This window comes from Castor canadensis, chromosome 12 (assembly GCF_047511655.1).
Source record: "Castor canadensis chromosome 12, mCasCan1.hap1v2, whole genome shotgun sequence".
In the NCBI taxonomy this organism is placed as follows: Eukaryota; Metazoa; Chordata; class Mammalia; order Rodentia; family Castoridae; genus Castor; species Castor canadensis.
Window position 1 is genome coordinate 38,115,669 of NC_133397.1, and position 21,494 is coordinate 38,137,162.

Consider the following 21,494-nt stretch of genomic DNA (forward strand, 5'->3'; position numbering starts at 1 on the left):
CCTCCTGCTTCAACCTCCCCAGTAGTTGGGACTATAGGCATGCGTTACCATGCCTGACTAGGAAAGTGAATTGTTTATGAAATAAGTTTTAGAAAGATTATAAGCTGGGGAGTGACATTAACTAATTTATATTTTAATGTTATTCTTCTAATTGCACAGAAAATAGGTTGGGAGGGAAAAAGAGGGCAAGGAGACTGTTTAGTTTTTATCAGTAGTCCAGGTAAAAGATAACTAGAGTGATGATGGTGAAGACAGAAATGTGAGCAAATTCAATACACATTTTAGAGGTTAATGCAGTGTTTCTCAAAATATGTCATATATGATGGAATACATAATTTGGGGTACATGAACATTTTATTAGAAAAGTTATATAACTAGAACATCAAAACATTTACTGAATGTTATTCCTTGGGATGGGACAAACTGATTATATTAAAGTAAACAAATAATAAGACTAGCTGGTATAGAACTATGGCAAAAATAACAAAGTTATTTTTGGATATGCTGTTAATGGATGTGATGGTAAGGTAAAAGAATGGAAAAGCAAAAAATGCCTTTCAGTGTTCTAGCTCGAACAACTGTGTATACAGCAGTGAGATAAAGAAGAGGTGAAGCCGGGTGCTGGTGGCTCGGGCTTGTAATCCTACCTACTTAGGAGACTGAGATTAGGAGAACTGATATTTGAGGTGGCCTGGGAAAATAGTTCTTGAGACCCCATCTCCCAATAGCCACAGCAAAATGGCCTGGAGATGTTACTCAAGTGGTAGAGCACTTATGCTTATTTTTTATTTTTTTATTTTGTTTATTGTTTTATTATTCATATGTGCATACAAGGGCACCTATGCTTTGAAAGCATGAAGCTCTGAGTTCAAACCCTAGTCCCAGTAAAAAGAAAAAAAGTTAAATCAGGGTTGGGGGAGTTGAAGTTCAACTGTGGATAGTTTGAGAAGTTAGTGAGATGTTCACTGGAGATTATTAGGTAGACACCAAGAAAGAGGCTCAGAAAGGAGTCTGAGATAGGACAATAATTGCTATGTTACTTAGATGCATGGGAATTGATAAGCTCACTCAGGAAGAAATTAAAGAAAGAAAAAGGCCAGGACCAAGGTATATTGAGAGCCTATAAGAGAATCCACTGGATTGAAATATGTCACATCTTTGGTGACTCTGACAGAAGTCATGCATACCAAACCACGTGTACCATCATATATGACATACTTTCAAAAACACTGCACTAACTTCCATATGTGTTGAATCTGTCTACATTTCTTTAATCTCTACCATCATCACGCTATTTTTTTTTTTTCCTCCTAGACCACTGGTAAAGGAGTGGAAGCCAGACTCAAGGAGGTTAAAAAGAAAATGAGAAGTGGAAAAAATAACCAATAATGAAGTTGTATCTATAATACAGTCCCACTCTGTGAGTTAAAAAAAAAAAAACCCAAAACTATTGAGACTACATTTGTTCTTTCTAGCATTTCTGAGTTTTTCTTCAAAGTTTTTCTTTTCTATTCCTTTCCTGATGTTTTGAACATGCTAAGTATAACCAGTGATTCTTACAAATCACAAATCATACTGTCAGTGAAGAAAATATCTGTCAACCTACATATTTAAGAGGCCAGGGCTGGGGTGTAGTTCTGTGGTAGAGCACTAGCCTAACATTCATGAGACTTTGGGTTCAATTTCCTAGGTGGAGGCTGAGGGCGGGGGGAGGGAAGAGACCATTGCAGAACAGTTAATCTGTATGGTAAAGACAAATAACACATATTTAACCAAAGAATTTAAGTCATCTCTTTACTTACTAAAAAAAAATCTTGTTCATATTATCATGATCAAAGATTTCAGAAATTACTTATAGGCAGAACAGTGGAAGATGATAGGGAAGACAAATGTGGTATCTGGTTTGATGCTAGCCTTTGATTATCAATTAGTGGGCATGTGAGTGTAATGGAATAAGTTTGCCATCTGGTTAATGCAAATGGAAAGCTAAGCTACTTGCCAAAAAGAACTTCACAATAGAATGAATTAAGTTTAGATCAAAACACTTGATCGCCAAGTATCTCCAGTTTCTAAATATAAGTGTGCTGTCAATGGCTGGCTAGGAATTTTTCAGAATTATTTGAAGAACTTTAAGAAACGGACTTGTTTAATCGAGTAGCTGTAGTTCCCAGCTATTCAGGAAGCTGAGGCCGAAGGATGGGTTGAGGCCAGGTTTTTGAGACCAGGCTGGACAACATGACACGACTGCCTCAAAAACAATCAACCAACCAATCAACTAGATCCTTAAGCCTCAACTGTAGTGATATGGGTCAGCAGATGTGGGTGAGATTCAGGATCTGTATTTCTAAAAAAACTCCCCAGGATTTCTGATATATACCTCGGCTGCAAAAGGTGGTACTGCTAAATAATCCCAAAGTTATAGGTACTAATTTGTTGCTAAGGTAATAAGACAGAGAGAAGTAGAAAATCATGAAATTTTAGCTCTTAGAGGACTTTTAGGAACACCAAGAAAATGAAAATTCCTGATTAGTACAGTTAACCAGTCAAGGCTAGTTCTTTTGCTTTCCACCATTTCTATAACACAGCCTGTTTTCTCTTGTTCTTTAGTTATAAAGGTGATAGGTCTTTAAAGAGATATACTGAATTTTTTTCTACTTTAATGTAACCAGTAAGAATGGACAGTTGGAACTTGGTGGATGCTTGCTGAAAGAAGGAAATGTATTCTTGTCTTGACTATCTTTACAGCAGCAGGAGTATCTTTACAAAGCTTCTCCAGGTCTCAGTGATCATAAGAATAAAGTTTTCGTTTTTTCTTTTAAGGTACTGGGTCTTGAATTCAAGGCTTTGCACTTGTTGGAAAGGCACTCTACAGTTTCAGACACGCCTCCATCTAGCCCTTTCTCTTCTGGTTATTTTGGAAATAGAGTCTCACTTTTTGCCCAAGATGGTATGGACCATGATCCTCCTATTTTATGCTTCCTGCTGTGTAGCTTGGATGACAGACAGACACTACCATGCTTAGCTATTGAGATGGGGACTTGTGAACCTTTTTGCCCAGGATGGCCTCGAACCACAATCCTCCCCAGATCAGCCTTCCAAGTAGCTACGATTTATAGGCATAGCCATCAGTGCCCAGCTTAAGACCACAGCATTTGATCAATCATTTATCATAGAGAGAATGGTTGATATACAATGTGTGGAGCAGGACTGATTTATCAGGTAAAAAAAAAATTAATAAAAGAGCCTCTGTTCTTGGAGTTGCTGAGTCAGGCTATAGTTTCTAGGAGTGGGAATCTAGAGAGAGAACTGAAAAGTTGCTATAGGGACAAATGGAGGGAAAAATAGTCAGCCTCCTGTCTGGGGTGTGAGCTAATCTCACAGCTGCAACTCTGAAGCAAGTCTCACCTACTCTTTATAAATTACATACAAAATGTTCTAAACACAATACAGAATAAAACAATCTAAAGAGCCAAGATTTAGTCCAGTAGGCAAACGTAAAAAAAACGTAAAAATTTTATCAATATACCCCACATGTAGTTTAAGGAACTTAAGGAACATAGCCAAAGACAGGATTATCTGTCAAAGAGGCAGCAGTATAAACGCCTTAATTTCAAATAAGCAGGATGACCATATACTTTAACAACTTAACTGGGACACTTTTGAGAGGAAAGAGGACTATTAATAATTACAACAGGTGGTGTTGTTGGGACTTGGGACTGTCCCAGGCAAAATGGAACATGTGGTCACTCTCTCTATAAAGGCAATCAGGTCCTCAAGGTTGAGTTCAATTCCACAGCTTGGGGTTTGGCAGAAGTACAATAGTCTGAGTGTCTTCGTGAAGGACCCAAATGATAAAACATGCAAAACAGTTTTTCTTTTTTTTTTTTTTTTAAACAGGGGAATAACACACAATCATATAGTCTTTACTTAAGTTTGCTAACTTGGGATTCATAAAACAATCAGCATTATTATTAGGATTTATTCAGAACTATAATTTTGTATTCTAGGAAGCTGAATTATATTTTGAAACACAAGGCAAGCACACTAAGGAAATCCTGAGGTGAATCATTTTTACATTTTCATATATTACATTTTAGTTCTCTAAAGAGACATGTATGCATTCTTTTATACTTATATTTGACTATAGATAATTGAGCTTGAAAAACTTTAAAATCAAGTTAGAATTACTTAGAAAACTAGTAACTCTGATATCTTATCCATTCTGTATTTTTTTAACTAAAATTAACCTTAATAACCTACAAATAGGGTAACTTAAATAGTCCATACCTTACATGAGAAGCTCCGACTTGGGATGTTTCTTGCTAACTCTGATATCTTGGGTTTACTCTGCAGACACTTGGTTAGGTGATATTTTTTCAATTTTATTCTATTATAATAATGATCAGCGAAGTTACAGTGATTCAAATGCTGTTTCTGCATGCATTTCCCAAGATGAGGAATACTATACTTCAAAGCTTGGAGAAATAATTTGGTCTTCTGCTGCATGATATCAAAGTCCCTGGTATATGCTCCCGTAGGGACTGCCAGCACATGAATGATTCATATGTATGATTATACAGTAGTGGGTTTTCAGAGCTTCTAAGATTGCCAGATCTTATCCCAGGGCTATAAACCCCTTAGGCTATAAATAAATGCAGATGGCTAATAACTTAGATTAAATAAACTTAAAAACTTGCATAATTTAAAGTTTCATTCAAATCATAACTTCTTGGCAGATGTGATTTAATAGTCTCATTTGTAAAGTCAATTTTATTTGGCTCAAGCTATGCAGCACTGACTCTGGTACACATATGGTCAAACTAAAACAGAAAACAAGAAACAAAATAAAAATTTGCAAATTAAGTGCAGACTTAATGAGGAATCTTAAGAACTATGAGGGCTTTAAAACGGAAAATGGGTTTGATCTTAATAACTGCGAACATATCTTCAGTATGTATGTGGAGGACAAACTGGAAAAGCCAAATTACTTAATAAACATGGGGGAAGGGAGACTAATTGTTGAGTGTTGGCTATGTGCCAGATGCTTTTTATCTACTCTAATTTAAACTTCATAGGTACTTGATAAGGCAGCTATACTGATGCTCATTTTCCACATGAGCGAAATGAGGCTTTGGGAGGTTTAAACAAATGCCCCAAGTCACTTGGGCAGTAAGTAGTGTAACAAAAAATTTGATCTGATTTGATTCCAAATTTTGTACACAAACTGTTGACTTTAATCGTAAAAGGGTAATTAGCCCTTTAATTGAAAGCAAATACTGCAAGATGCACAAATAAAACGTGAGGCTATCTCAGGTTTCTGCAGGGAGGTAGGTTCTTTTTAACCTGGACAGCTAGTTAAGTAATTAAATGAGAGACCTGGGCTCAGTTTTTGAACCCTGCCCTTAACTACCTGCATCTCTGGATCTCAGGTTCTTCATCGGCAAAACTAAAATAATGACACCACTTACCTTTGGGGGTTGTTGTTAAATAATAAGTCCAATTTGTGTTAAGATCTTAATACAGTATCTGGCATGTAGGAAACACTCAACAACAGGTAAATATTATTAGCACAGGAATAATTTAGGTATGTTGTACACTCTTGAATGTAACCATGGAATTCTCTAAGATGTCCCTCGTTATCCTAGCATACTGCGTCAGATTTACCAGGGATCTGATCACTATGGCGCCCCTCCCCCCTTAATCTTGTATGTCGCAGCAAAATAATGGGCAAATGGAGATGAGGATCAGCAACTGACACTAACAAAAAAAAGGAAAAGCCCCCTACCTACATCACCATATCTCTCCTCACTGCCTCCAACTATCTATCTTTCATCCGCAGGAAGAAGACAGTTCGCCAGGCTAGGGAGGGGGGGTGGGATGATAAATGGATGTTCCCAGGAGAACTATTCGTTTTCCTGTGCAACATACACTCTAGGGACGCGGCAAATATCTACAAAAAACATCTCTCAGGGCGTGAGGGAGTGGTACCAGTTACCACGCAGTGAAGAGACCCGGGTCAAAAGGAGGGACCAGGGCACTGAGGGGTGGCTGGGTGCGGGGAGGAGAGGGATTAGGAAAGGGAACCCCAGTACACCCTCCATACGTACGCAAAATGAGAGTCCGGTTCTGGTCACAAAGACAGGCCGGAGAACCCGAAGCTCTGTGGAAGGAACAGGAGTCACCACAACCACGTCCCACCCGAGGTCTGCGCTTTGCACCCAGCAACCTACCCAGAGCGCCCAGAGCTGGTTTGCAGCACGCCGATCTACGTAACCCCAATCCAGCAAGAACGCTAAGCACATTTCGCCATCTTTATTGTGGTCAGGGATGGGCTTTTCTACTCCTGGATTCTTCAGTCTTAAAAGATACAAGCTTTTTGGTTCTTTGGAAGTCTTCTGAGCTCTAGTTGAAGCAGGAAAGAAGAAAACCACGTGGGAAATTGTCCCAGTAGCTCTACCGCAGCCCACCCTCATTTTCTGGCCTGCCCTCATTCAAGATGGCTACCAACAAACTGGTGCAATGACGTGACAGCGCTTCCCGGGTTGCCAAGGAGACACGAATCCCGGAAATGCGGAATTCGGGGAGGGCACGCGCGCGAGAGCTGCTGGCGAGAGGCCGGGCGTCACAGGTCCGGGCAGGAAATAAGTTGGCAGGTCCTGACTGGGGAAAGCTGTGTGAACAGCAAATCCGCGTTAAGGCAGCTCTAGTGGTGAGATGGAGTCGCACGTCGCAGACGCCGGAGCAGGCGACACTGAGCGAGTCGCAGGCGTGTGTCCGACGATTGGAGGCGCCGCCCGGGGGCCCGTGGTCTCGGCGTCCCTAGGAGCCGCCCGCTGGAAGCTCCTGCGGCAGGTAATGGAGAGCCGGCTCGCCTCGCCTTTCCCTCTGGCCACTCCCCTCGCAGGTATCCCGTGAGCGACTGGCCGGCGGCAGCTCGCTCTACTTAGCAGTTTTGGGGAAGTCCCTCTCAGTTTGCTCGGAGCCACTTGCCAAGCGTCCCACCAAAGAGGTGGGACAGGGTGGGGGGGCGGGACAGCCATGGCTGAGCTCGCGGGACACTCGATGGAAGTGGAAGACCCCTCCTGGACGTTTGCGGGGGACGGTCCCCTTGCTCGCCAGTCGCTCCCCACCGTGTGCTGCCCCGCTTTCCTGCTTCTGCTTTCCCTTATTCCACAGATTTCTTCTTCCGTCTTAACTCCCAGCCTGACTCTGGTCATCTGTTCCTAGTCTGCTCGTCGGGCACCAAGTGTTTTGGAGATCAGTGTGGCTGGCTGTATGGGGACAGTGACATTGCACGTGTCACCCCGGTTTCCTCCGTACAGCCGGGAGAGAAGGGAGTAAGAAGAGAGGAAGAACTCTCTCTCTCTCTCTCTCTCTCTCTCTCTCTCTCTCTCTCTCTCCACACACACACACACACACACACACCCATATGTCGTGTATGTGAAGTGACACTCGCTCTCCCAGGTGTCAGAGCGCGTTGTCCTGGTGATGACGGTGACTTCTGGTACTTTAGAGTGTCTGATGACTTCACTTACGTGCAGGTGTCAAGGAAATTCTGGCGTGTGCTCGCCAGAATAGGGTCTTACTTTATGCCCAGTACCAGCATGGACCAGAATGCTATTTGTACATCTCTGTAGCTGGAATGCCAGGTGTGTTTTTGAGCTCAGAGCACTGTTCTGATTTTAAACAATCCTGACTAAATTAAAGGCCTCTGAACTATAGGGTAACTTCTGCAGGCATTGACCATTTTGTTAGGGAATCCCAAATGTCAGTATATACAGGTCTCTTGTTTCAATATCCTCAGGAGTACTACAATCGCCTTTCTGGACTTATTGCTTGTGATCTAGAAGCTAAGTAACAGAAAGGGATATTGAGTAGAGTGAATCACATCTTATGCCATTCTAAGCTGTGCTTGATGTTTAAGTTCAGAGTGCCTGGGATTCATCTTCTGCAGAATTCATCCTTCAGACTTATACTGTGGGAAAGAGGAATTATCTGGCATTGCTGATGGAATCAGAGAATATAGCTACTCTTTTGAAAGGTTTTCAGATAATATTTGAGTGTTTAGCCTTATTCGTTGTGTTAGTCAGCTTTCCATTACTAACAAAATACCTGAGATTATTAATTTATAAAGAGAAAAGGTGTATCTTGGTTTTAGAGATTTTAGTCCATGATTGAGTGGATCCATTGCTTTTAGGCCTCTGGTGCAGGTGATGACGAGCAAAAGTGGGGAGTATGTAGTAAATAGATTAAACTACTTTATGATAGGAAGCAAAAGAGGAAGAGCTGGGATCCCATGGTTCCCTTTGTAGATATATCCCCAATCATCCAAGGACACCCCCCGCCTGCCCAGCTCCATCACCTAAAGTTTCCACAACCTCCCAGTAGTATCACCTTGGAGACCAAGATGATCATTCATCATCCATTCTATAGCACTCCTCTGTCTCATCTGCTGTATTCTGACTATCCTAAGTAATTAGTGCCTATAATAATTTAGTCTCTCCCAAGTCTGTGATAGGACTTTGCTTTTTTTCTTGGTTTCCCCACTGCTGGCATTTAGATTTCAGTTTTTTCCTAATTGCCAAATTAGTTGCTACTCATCATTTGCCCTTCTAGTCTCATTGTCCTTTTGAGTTTTTGCTCCTTAACTGGTATTGGGGTTTGGGAAGGATGGGAGATAGCTGTGCCCATTCTGTTTGCTTTGTTTAGTCAGAAGTGAGTTAACTGTTTTTGAGTACCAACTCTTAGCATACACTTTCCACACGGCAGATGTTGTCTCATATAAGTTTTAGAAAAGCCTTTAGGTCTCCAACTATTGTGCGTCAAGTACTCTGTTAGGAAGAAAGATATATCACTATTCCTGTCTTACAGGAAGAGACTGGGCTCAGAGTATTATGAACTACCAAGCGTCAGGTACTCTTGCAGTGCCTTATTTCCTGAGTGATACTGTTTTTAGTAGAATGTTGCTTATTACAACTCTTACATAGTTTTGTTCAATTTAGTAATTGTGGAGTAAGCAGACATTTTAGATTTATAAATGTACCTTTGATTTTCATTTGCATATATTGTTTACTTGATGGGACCTTAGGTTTTTTTCTTTAATTAATGCCTTTTTCTTCTCTTTCTGAAATTTAACATTTTGACATTAACTTATTTGCTATAACATTAACATCTGATTAAATAGCTCATTGATTTAGAAGAATGATAAAAATACCTTGATTTCGAACAATTTCCCTTAACCCAGATAATTCCATTTGAATATTATTATATATCAAGGGGTTGGAAGGAGATATTCTGGAAATGGTAGATGATAAGGTTATTAAGTTGATAGGAGGTCCTCTTGGCTTATAAAGCTACAAATATTATTCCTAGCATTAAAATAACTGAAACTTTGAGCTAAAAAGAAGCAACAGAAACCTTTTATTTGTTCTAACTATATTGCCTGCTACTTCCATTGAGTGTCACCTTGTCATATTGTAGACCATGGGATTTATTAAGTAGTAAAAGCCCTTTCTGGAATTTTATGTGTGGTGATTTATGGTGTCATTACCTTGACATCAGAATAATTTAATAACTATGAAAAGATGTTTGTTCTTGGACTTTAGAATAGATCCTAGAGTAAGCTCTACTAAGTAGTTTGTTTTTCTTCCTCATAAATAAAATAGCTGGCAGATAATAAGACTGTTTTGGGGAAAGGCTTTTAAAATATTTTATTTTTTTACTCATGAAACTTTGAAAAAGAGGTTACCATTTCTGACTCTCCATTCAAAAAATCAATCTTTTAAATCTTCTACATAGTTTATAAATTTTAAGCAGATACTTTTTCTCTTAAAGAGATATTCATTCTGATGTGTTTTCTTCCTTGGTTCTGATCTTAGGTTTTCCTTGTACTCATAAGAATTTGATATGATTGGAATAAGTGTTCTTTTTCAGATGACGGAAACCACTGTTGCTACTTTAAACAGAAATGGGTTTGGTAGAGTGAATTAAATGCTTATAAAATTATTGGAGGTTCTGGAGGAACGGTCTAAGAATGAGTACCAGAAAAACACAAAGCTGGCCTGCCATGAGAAATGACACAATGAAGAACCTGAAGCTGGCTCCAGGTTCACCTACTTCAGCTGATCTCTGGTGATCAGGAAGCTGCCACCAAACTATAGACTGCATACAGCTTGCCTGCCAGATGCCACTTATTAAGCTTCTCACCTGTCAATGAATGAGAGGCATCACTGGAACCTCTGCTAAAGATGCTTTGGGGGAATCAAATGTCTTTACAACTATGCTTACCAGTACCATCTTTCTTTTTAAATCTCATGTTAGTGTATCTAAACCAAAATCACATCTGAAACTCTGGCTACTAGGGATTCTGTGAAATATAATTCTAGTTTTCCAGCTTATAATATAGGAAAGTATCTTAGAAGGAAGGGTGAATGGATATTTAATGCTGGTCTGTCATATTCTGTATAAGCAGAGGTGTTAAAAGAGTTCAGGGTCTATGGTGAGACTACCTGGTTTTTAACTCTGGCTTTGCCTCCTATAAGCTACCTGATTTTGGGCAAATTATATAACTTTCTCGTCCCTTAGTTTCTTCTCTCATAATGATTATCTACCTCATAGAGTTGTTGAACAGTGTAGTAAAATTTGCATTAATTTTTACACACATTTGGTGTAAATTTCTTTTGAGTAATCTGGAGCTGGAGTTTTTTTTTTGTGGTAAGGTTTTTCTTTTTGATACCAATTTTTAAAATATTTTAGGGCTATTCAGATTTTTAATATTTCTTGTGTCAATTGGGTAATTACATTTTTCTTGAAATTTGTTTAGTCCATCTAAATTTTCAAAGTAGTTGTCATAATATCCTTTTACTATTATTTCTTAATGACTACTATAGAATGTATATTGATATCCCTATATCCCATTGATATAACTTCTATTTTGCTCATTGAAATTCTTCTCAAGAATTTGACAGTTTTATCAGTCTTTTCAAAGAAACAGCTTTAGTGTTGTGGGTTCTCCCTGCTATATATTTGTATGTTTATTACTCAGTTCAAAATAGTTTAAAATTTCTATTATATTTTATGTCCAGTTATGCAGTAATGTCCAGTTATTTCTAGATTCATGAGCTGATGAGGTAATTGAAAAATTATGGTATTTTAATTCTGTCATTCTTCATGTTTTCCTTAGGATGTAGCTATAAACAGAAACTTCCCTCATTTTCTATTTAGATACCCTCAGTTAGAGTGTAGGAAAGGCAGATGAAGACTTGATTATTCTTATTTACTAATTTTCAGAGTAATTAGCTGGTTCTCTAGTATCCTTGAATGGTCATCAATGAGCATTTTCAAAATGCCATTATGAAGTAGTAATGTATTTTGACTCTATTGCATTTATCACCTCCACTAATACTTTGTTCTACCTTTGGCCAATGGACCCTATTCCAGTTGGCTCCCAAGCCCTTTTGCCATAAAATAGAATTTTAAAAATATATTTCTTATTTTCTTATGTGCAGGAGTTCCAGGCTCATCTTATGCAATTCTTGCCATTTTTCCAAGGGGTCTTACTTTGTTTTAATAGAAAATAGTATTCAGTGACAACAATTTGGGCCATAGGTATGTTCATTGCTACAAGTTTGATCATTGATTCTAGATCTTTTCAGTGGTAATCAGATGTAGGAAATAAATGTATAGTTTAAAAAAATAAAATAAATTATTAGTTTAATTATTCTTTCATTAAGATCTGAGCTATTAAAATTGATAAGGATAAGATTTGTGCTTAACCTTATCAATCTTATAGCTATATCTTCTTTCTTTTGCACTTAAAAAATACTGATTTTTAAAATGGCATCAACAAAATTTATTGATACACACACAGAGACACATACATATACAGATGCACACACACACACACACACACACACACACACACACTAGGTTCAGAATAGCATATTTCCTCTGCCTAGGTAAATTTGAAATTCAACTTTTACCATCTAGTTTTGCCATCATGGGCTGAGAAAAGTACAGTTTATCTTCTCAGTTCTTTCTTTAGGAATTGACAAATGTTCCCAGGAGAAAAGTGGTTACGAGAGCTATGCTTACCCCTTTAGGTTCATCTGCTTTACAAGATATTAGACTGGTAAATCTTCATTATCTTCTTTGTTCTCCAATGTCTTCAGATATTTTCTTAATATTTTATTTCATCTTTTCTCATTGTGCCAGTAGGAAATTGGTTTGATTTATCTAATCTACTATTATTGGAAGTAAAAGTTCCCTTACCACTTAAATTTTGAACACTTATGATATGTTTATGTAATATGACCACAATATTTGATTTTGTTTCAAAGGTTCTGAAGCAGAAACACCTGGATGATTGTCTGCGACATGTATCTGTAAGAAGATTTGAATCATTTAATCTGTTTTCAGTAACAGAAGCCAAAAAAAGGGAAATTGAAAAGGAGGCTGGTACATGGGTCCAATATACAAGTGTCTTCTATCCTGAATACAGTATCTCCTTAAGGTAACCATTATTCTAGTTAAAAATTTTTAAAACTGTTCTTCTCTTGTAGAAGAAAAGCAATCTATGAAGAATCTCACTATTCCTTCTTTTGAATTGAAGGCAGTCTTTTTAAGAACTTAGATTTTGCAACTTTGTGTTAGAAATCCTGCTTTAACTGGGTCTTGCTATTGACAGACTAAAAAAATCCTTAGGAATATGGTGGCATTTGAGGATAAAGTGGGTTGCAAATCAAAGGGTTTATTTAACTGGTCTGTCATGGTGTTTGATTATGACAAAAGCCAAGTTCTTTTTGAAGCAAAGAAGGTTGAAAGTGAAGACAGAATTTTTCCAAAGTACTTTTCAAGTAGTAGTTGTCTGAAAAATCAAGGTTTGGTATTTTTCCCATTCATGCTTTGTCACTTTTGGAATAGAATCTGAAGAATAGGAGGAGAAAACTCAGCAGAAAACACTGATACTGTGAGCGGCATACAGACTGTTCTGGTTTTTAAAATTTGCTAGAAAAGAGACATGAGACTTGCAAACTGAAGTAACAAGATACCACCTTTACTAAAATAATTTTCTCTCACAGTTATATTCTAGCATGTTGCAATAATGATGTAGTTGTTTTATTTTTATAAAATCTGCCTTTTCTGACAAGAGTTCACATTTTGAAAGGGAGGGAAGAACACATTTATAATAACTGTAAGAAGAGCAAATATCATCTTAAGAGGAAGTATTACTGAACAAGGCTTAGGTGAGGCTAAGGAAAACATTAAGAAATTGTTCACAAATTAAGTCTATAGTATATGTTTGTTAAACTATTTCAATTTAAAATATCTAACTTTAAAAGAGTACCATTGTAGCTAAAAGTTTGTATTTGGGACAACTGAGTGGGATGGACAAGAAAGAACAACTGGAGTCTGGTTCTCTATTTGTTTTGTTGAAAACACCAAGTAAATTTTAGGGATTTGTGAGCTTACTTTTTCTGTTCATTATGAAATTTTAACTAGAACACTTCAGTTGCTTTGTATTCTGGTGGAAGTAATCAATTTAGTCCCTGGTTAGGCAGAAAAGAAAAGTACATTAAATAGTTACTATGTACCAAGTACAGAGCTAAGTGCTTCAATGTGTTTCATTTTATGTAACACTTTCAATAACTTTTCCACTTGTGGAAAGATAGTATGTGTAAGGAAAGTAAAAAGAATGATCCAGTAGGAGTCTTCAGGTATAAAGTTTAAAATTTATCTTCTATATCCACTGGTGACAAGAGATAGTAAGTGTAAACTGGAGGAAGAATAATTTCCTGACATCTTCAAGGCCCTGATAAGATTGTCCAAGGAGAATGTGAAATTTTCTGTTCTTGAGATCTTTCCAAATAGGGCCTTTACCTGGTAGAGGTGATCCTGGTACATCATGCCCTGGAATTCAGGCTATATAGTTAACTGATACTCCTTTTCCAACAGCACAGGTCTTTGTAATATATTCATTTTTGAAAGGATAAATATGCGTATGTCTGTATAAATGTGACACTGAATCCCAGGTTCTGGACAAAAGATAAGTAACTGAGCTAAAATTTTGTCTTCAAGGTCTGCCAAGATTTTTCTCTTTTTTATACTGTACTTAGTATCCCTCCACATTAGTAGGACAAAAATAACCATCCTTAAATGCATGTAATTCTAGAGCAGAAAATGAGCTTAGAATAAATAAAAAACATTCTATAATGGTATTAATAATGGCTGAAGACTGCACTGTTGCAAGTGATTTTCATGTGTTTGTATCTTTTAATCCACACAACAACTTTATTAGGTAAATACTACTGTCATCCTTGTTTCACAAATGAGGAAAGTAAAGCACAGAGAAGTTAAGTAACTTGGTTGAGGTCACATGGATGGTCACATAATAATTATGCCTGTATTCAAACCCAGGTGGTTTGGTTCCACAGTCTGTATTTTCTTTTGGTAGTATTGGGGTTTGAATTCAGGGTCTTGTGCTTGCTAGGCAGGTGTGAGCCATGTGTTTACCCCAAACCCTCTCTTTTTAAAAACTTTTATTTTCAAATAATTACAGACTCATAAGCAGTTGCAAAAATAGAATAGTGACTCCCCTGTGGTGACTTCTGCCTTAGCAGAAGATGGCCATCACCATAACAATCTCTAGGGAGAATGTCCTAATAAAGGGCTGAGCATTTGGTTGTTATGGATTCCTCACAGACCATATGTAATTCCCATTTTCACTTAGTTACTATGACCTAAGATTACCTACCACAACTCAACAGAGATAATACATAGGGAGATTAATACTTGTTATCAGTACTATTAGTTTTTCCCATCTTAAACCTTTCCTACATATTTATTCTAGTCCTTTAAAGTTTTATAGACTCAAATACCCCGAGAGAGTAAACCAGATGTTTGTGAATTCAAAGTAAATAGCAGTATCTTGTTTGTATTATTAAAAGGGATTTAAGCAGTAGCCTAAATTAAAACTTTGACCATTATTTTTTGTTAGCCTTATATAATGATACTTAAAAATGAAGAAATTAAGAACTTCCCTAGTGACTTTTCATCAGAAGCAAGTCTGGACAGTTAGAACAAAAGTTAGATTATGAAATCCCCACGATTTTTCTTTTTTAATCATTTATGTATATCTGAGAATGGTTGATTCTTTGTTCAAAAGTTTGAGACTTAGGAAACTGAAATCCAAGGTATGATTCCTACTTTATTCCTTGACAAAATCTTGTTTTTCTGATGCTTTATTTCTTAGAACTTTACAAAAGAGATTGTTGCTATTAGATGCATATATAGAAAACTGAGATGGACCGGGAAGTATTTCTACCAAAAATCTTTTATTAAAAATTATCTCTCCCTGCCCTCTAAGCTGATATTTATTACTGTATAGAGCTTTCTGTGTAGAATACTAGTTTTATCCTCACACTCCATATTTTAACTTAATTTTTCTGTGGCAGAAATTTATATATCCTGGAAGCTTTAAAATGCTTTCATTATATTCAGAACCATAGAAGCACCTGAGTTATTCATTTACAAATGTATACATGTCTTAGGTATAGCAAAAGCTGAGAGGCCTGAACTGTCCTTTCTTTGAGTAAGACTACTGTTGCTATGGTAATTGCTAAATTAGAAGGCTGGTACTCCACTTTTGATTTGTCCTACGAGCATAGAATGGGCAAGAAGTCAAGAATGTGGTTTTGACTTTGTTGCTTCTTTTTAGTACAATAAATGCACTGCAAAGAAATCATATATTGCTTCTCTAGAGAAAGAAGACAAATCAAATCATCGCCCCACTGAATTTAACATGTAAGAAAAAACTAGTGATGGAAATTAGATGTATGGCAGACTATCCTATCCTTATATGTCTGTATAGTGTAGGTGCCTATTTAAAGCTTTGTAAGGCTGGCAACTGAGCAAATATGATTACTGAATTTATATTTAAAAGCATAGTTTTAATATTAGCAGTGGCATTAATAAGAAGTGAGTATTAAAACAGCTTTTGCTGGGCACCAGTGGCTCATGCCTATAATTCTAGCTACTTGGGAGGTTGAGATTGGGAGAATCGCAGTTTGAGGTTAGCCAGGGCAAATAGTGAGTGAGACCCCCATCTCCAAAATAATCAGAGCAAAATGGACTGGAGGTGTGGCTCAAGCAGTATAGCACTTAAGCTCAAAGACCTGAGTTCAAACCCCAGTCCCACCGAAAAATAAAAAAATAAATAAAACAGCTTTTGTTCTCTTGTTTAGAAGAAACTTTATGGGATCTTTAAAATATGATCCAGTGTGTGCATACTTTGGGTTGCATTGGATTATATTTTTATAGATACATAGGTCATAAATACAGGTGATTATAACTTTGTTTTCTAGTTTGTTGTTAGCTCTGGTCATGATTGCTTATGTAGTTTTTACATATATAAATATGCTCAAAGTTTTAGAAAATTGACATGTTTCCTCAAACATTTTTCAAATTTTCCTATATTACATGTAGAAATCATTGCTAATTTCATATAATGTCTGTAAGACAGAAAAAGTCGTTGGCTATTTATTTTTTTAAAAAGAGTCAAAGCAAGTTGCATTTAGAATCAATTTTTGGACCCTTTTCTTTCTGAAAACCTTTCCTCTTTGTTGTTCTATGCCTTTTAGGACCTATTCCACTCTTTGGCTTACTTTTTGTTTGTTTGGTTTTTTTTTCTTTTTTGTACTAATTTTCTAGTTAGTCAAGATAGTCATGTTATAAAATCTATAGTTTAAAAAAGCATTTTGAAGTGCACAGTTTGGTGGTTTTGTGTATTCCCAATGTTATGTAGCCATCACCATGATCGCATCCCGGAAGTTTTCCATCACCCAGAAAAGAAAGACCATGCACATTACCAATAACTCCCTGTTTTTTTCCCTGTTCAGTCCTGGCAACCACTAATCTGCTTTCTATTTCTATGGATTTGTCTGTTCTGGACATCTCATGTAGATGGAATAATATAATATGTGGGCTTTTATGTCTGTTTTTTTTTCACTTAGCATAATGTTTTTAATTTTTTTTTTTTGTGGTACTGAGGTTTGGACTCAAGGTCTTACGCTTGCTATGCAGGCACTACCATGTGAGTTACACCCTCCAGCCCCTTTTTGTTTTAGTTATCTTTCAGATAGGGTCTTGTGTTTTTGCTTGGGGACACCCTTGGACTATGCTTCTCCTACCTGTGCCTCCTGCCTATCTGGAACCACAGGTGATGCCAACACATTTGGCTTGTTGGTTGAGATAGGGGTCTTGCTGACTTTTTGCTTGAGCTGGCCTTGATCGTATGCTCCTGATCTCCACCTCCTGAGTACCTGGGATTACAGGTGAACCACTATGCCCAGCCCATATTTTTAAATTTTAAGGTTCATTCATGTAGTATCACACATCAATAAATCATTCCTGAATAATATTCCATAGTATGGATAATACCATGTTTTGTATATGTTTACAAGTTGATAGACATTAAGGTTGTTTATCCTTTTGGCTCTTAAGAATAATTATACTATGAGCATTTGTGTACACATTTAGTGTGAACAGTTGCTTTTAGTTCTCTTGATATTGTACCCAGGAGTGGAATTGCTGGGCAGTGTAGTTACTTTGTGTTTAACTTATTGAGAAATAGTCAGATTGTTTCCTTTCTGGCTGTGCCTTTTAACATTTCTACCAGGAATGTATGAGGGTTCTAGTTTTTCTCAGTGCTTGCCAGCATTTGTTGTTTTTTTCCATTTAAAAAATATAGCCATTTTGGAGGATGTGAGATGATATCTCACTGTGGTTTTGAATTGTGTTCCTCTCATGGCTAATGATGTTAAGCATCTTTATATGTGGTCTTTATATATCTTCTTTGCATTCAAATCTTTTGCCCATCCTAAAACTTACTACATAGTAAGCCAGGTGATAGCTTATGCCTTATAATCCTACCTACTTGGGAGGCTGAAATCAGGAGGATTGCAGTTTGAGGCTAGGCCTGGCAAAAAGTTATCAAGACCCTATCTCAACCAAGAGCTGGGTATGGTAGCTTGTGCCTGTCATTCCAAGGTACATGGGAGGTTGAGACTGGGAGGATTGCAGTTCTAGGCCAGCCCAGGCAAAAATGTTTGTGAGATACCATCACAACGGAAAAATGGTGGGTGTGATGGCTTGTTCCAGCTGTGGTAGAAACTTTAAAATAGATGGATCAAGGTCCAGGTCAGTCTGGGCAAAAATCAAGACCCTATTTCCACAGTAACCTGAGCAAAAAAGAGATATGGTCTAAATGGTAGAGTGTCTTCCTAGCAAGCATGAACCCCTGAGTTCAAACCTTAGTACTGCCAAAAATAAAATCTTGCTACATAATAATTGTACATATTTATGGAGTATAGTGTGATACTTCAATATTTATGTCTAAAGCATAATGATCAGATATGGGTAATTGGCATATCCATCACCTCAAACATTTATCAGTTTTTGTGTTGGGAACATTCAAATCCTCTCTACTAGCTATTTTGACATTTTTTAAAAAACATATTCTGGACACTAGACCCTTATCTGACATGTGATATACAAATCTTTTCCCCATTCTGTGGGTTTCTTTTTTACTGTCTTCACAATATTCTTTGGTGAATAAAAATTTTTTAATTTTGATAAAGTCTAACTTACCAGTTTTTTCTTTTGTTGTCTGGAATTTGGTACCACATTTATCTCTGGCTTACTTTCAACCTGTAGGTACATTTAGGCTTCAAATTTTTCTTTTAGCAGCTGTTTTCTCTCCATAAAAAAAAATTACCCATTCCAATGACTTGTCACTTTGTTCTTGCTCTGGAGTCCATTCTTTGGAAGAAACTCAAAGGTCCTCAGTTCTAGAATAGCTTTAGGTATCTATGAAAAAAATTCATTGGCCCCAGGGAAAAATAATCTGGCTATTGATAATTAAATGCTTGAAAAACAGTTTTTTAATCTTTGGAGTTTGAGAGAAAGGTGGAATGAACTTCTTATATTCTAGATATGTTGACAAAAATTGTCCTTGTCATATAACATTAATGACTAGTATATGCTAAGTCTGAAGTTGTAAGGATTAAGTTTGCAGAAGTTCTTTCCTTATAAGCATTCCTATTTAACCACCAAGTCTAGACAGGACCTAGGTAAATAGTTAAAAGATTAGGGTGTACAGCGTCTAATAGAGTTGACACTTGAATAAAGTATTTGACTCAGTGGACAAAGAACAGTCCTTAACTTTGAGCAAACAAAAGGAAACTTGAAGTAATCACATTGAATCTTTACTAAACTGATTCATGGCAGTTTTCCTATAATTAGCACTAATACTTTTGGAGACAGTGGTTGTTGACATTCTTTCATAAGATGCTATCTTTTAGGGTTTCTAAACCCTAATAATTTCATAGGTAATTGTTTTTCAGTTTTATAAGTATAGAATTTATAAGTATAAGATTAGGCTTAGTTCCCCCACCCTTTACTTTCTTTAAAAATATCATAGGGTACACTTTTTTGTTTCTTTTCTTCAAGAAATAATGCTTTTAAGAATGACAAGTTCTGCTTCAGTAATAACTTGAAAGTCCCACTTATTAGGTTGAGTAGTATTTTTAACTTCTTAAATATGCATTTCACTGCTATTATCCTAGTTTCTGGTTGTAAAAAATCTTTAACATTATGCAAAATATGTGCACATTTTTTGTAATCTTGTCTCAGATTTAATTTCAAATGCTTCCTCCTAAGTTTTGTGGGGGAGGAGAGGGAAGAAGGGAGGAAAAAGAAAAGGGGGTGGGGAGAAAGAGACTGAGAGGGGGGAGGGAGGGAGTGAGAGAGAGAGAGAGAGAGAGAGAGAGAGAGAGAATATGACTATTATTATTGAAACTAGACCGTATTTTAGGAATTTATTTTAAGGAAATAATCAGAAATGGGATTAATGATGTTTCCACAAGCATTTTCACTGCAGCAATATGTATAAGACTGGGTACATTGTTAAAATCCCACATAAAGTTTTGGTTACATAAATTGTAGTGTAGACAGTCATTCAACTGCTTAGCAGCCATTAAAATCATGTTATAGAGATTACTTGATGTGAATACATTATGAAAAATATAAATTGCAAAACAGTATGAACAATGTGCTCTCAGTTCTTTATGAAAGGTATATATGAGCACAGAATAAGATTTGAAGGGCATGTACTAAAATATTAACTGTGGTTATCTCTGCATGTTGGGATTATGATTGGTTTTTTCTTGAATGAACCATTTATTGCTTTTATATTTAGGAAAAAGTTTTTCGAGTTCTTTGTTATATTGCTGATCATTTTAATAGCTTGATCTTGCATTTTTAGATTGAACTTTGTTGCTTTTCTTTTTATCCCAGTGTTTACTATAGCTTTTCACAATGTTAGCATAAATAATATCAGCTATTTGTAGAATTTTGTATATACAGAGATGATACAGAATCTTTGTGTTATGATGAGGAAGGTTTGGTTTGTGGTTGGTGACTTTGTTTCTTTGGATTATGTTAATTTTGGGCCTAGTGCTTATTTGATCAGTTATGATTACAAATAACTGTTTGCAGTATCACCTAGTCATTCTGTCAAAGAAATGGGTCACTATGATAGAAATAAAAAATTCATTTTTTTTCTGAAAAGAGTAATATAATTTATAAGTATTCTCTTACTGTATTTATTAGGGTTGCCAAAACATGATACCACAGACTGGGTGGCTCAGACACAGAAATTTTTTTACCATTCTGGAGACTTGTTTGAGATCAGGGTATTATCTGATTGGGTTTCTTCTGAGGCCAGTTGGATTGCAGATTGCCACCTTGTTGCTACCTCTTCAAATATGGTTGTCCCTCTGCTTTCATGTCCCATTGTCTCTCTGTGTGCCCTAATCTCTTTTTATAATGATACCAGTCATAGTGGATTAAGGATCACCCTAATGACCCCATTTTTACTTATTTACCTCTTCAAGACATTGTCTCCAAATAGAGTCACATTCTGAAGTACTGGGGGTTAGGACTTCAACATATGAATGGGGAGGAGACAATTCAGTCCATAACACATTATTTATAATAACTTTTAATGACAAAGTAGTATTGATAAAATAAGATTTTAATGAACTATTAATGGTTATTATACATGGTTAAAGTATCCTAAAGTTCAGTTGTAAATTGTATGAGGTAGAACACAAGATTGCAGCACAAATTTTTTTTTTAAATTACCAATGGAAAGTAACTCAAACATGATGAACATTGGGGTTGGGTTCATTTCTAATTTAAGAATAATAATGTCTTTTGTGAGTATTACTAAAATATCAAAAATCAAATATTTAAAAGGCTGTCAAGTATAGAGGGTTTGGAACTAAAGGAGATAGAACAAATGCTACAAAATTTTGCTAAGTAACATTCAGAACTACCCATAGATGGAATGTGCACACCTAAAGGTGGTTTAGTTCCTCATGACTGAAGTTCTGAAATTTGTTGCACTGTTTTAGGAAATTATATATTATTGAGTG

At 36.7% G+C, this 21,494-nt stretch overlaps 2 protein-coding genes across 12 annotated transcripts in view; one reads left to right on the forward strand and one right to left on the reverse strand.

Annotated features, from left to right (window-relative positions):
• Positions 1–6,388, reverse strand: part of Prepl (prolyl endopeptidase like) — a 55,534-nt gene extending 49,146 nt beyond the window's left edge. For 2 of the 9 annotated variants that reach the window (XM_074049610.1, XM_074049611.1), the window contains exons 1-2: positions 6,108–6,234; positions 4,288–4,387 (exon numbers count right to left, since the gene is read on the reverse strand). Coding sequence is in view for 2 of the 9 variants with exons in the window: in XM_074049607.1 (XP_073905708.1) it covers positions 4,288–4,506 (219 nt within the window). In the remaining 7 variants the exon portion in view is untranslated. Of the gene's footprint in view, positions 1–4,287; positions 4,821–6,107 lie in introns of all 9 variants that reach the window. The other 7 variants (XM_074049605.1, XM_074049604.1, XM_074049613.1 and 4 more) reach the window with 5 other exon arrangements.
• A 193-nt stretch (positions 6,389–6,581) lies between these two features.
• Positions 6,582–21,494, forward strand: part of Camkmt (calmodulin-lysine N-methyltransferase) — a 421,570-nt gene continuing 406,657 nt past the window's right edge. The window contains exons 1-2 of one of the 3 annotated variants that reach the window (XM_074049616.1): positions 6,582–6,852; positions 12,339–12,511. In XM_074049616.1, coding sequence (XP_073905717.1) covers positions 6,715–6,852; positions 12,339–12,511 — 311 coding nt within the window. In that variant the 5' untranslated portion in view covers positions 6,582–6,714. The remainder of the gene's footprint in view (positions 6,853–12,338; positions 12,512–21,494) is intronic. The other 2 variants (XM_074049617.1, XM_074049615.1) reach the window with 2 other exon arrangements.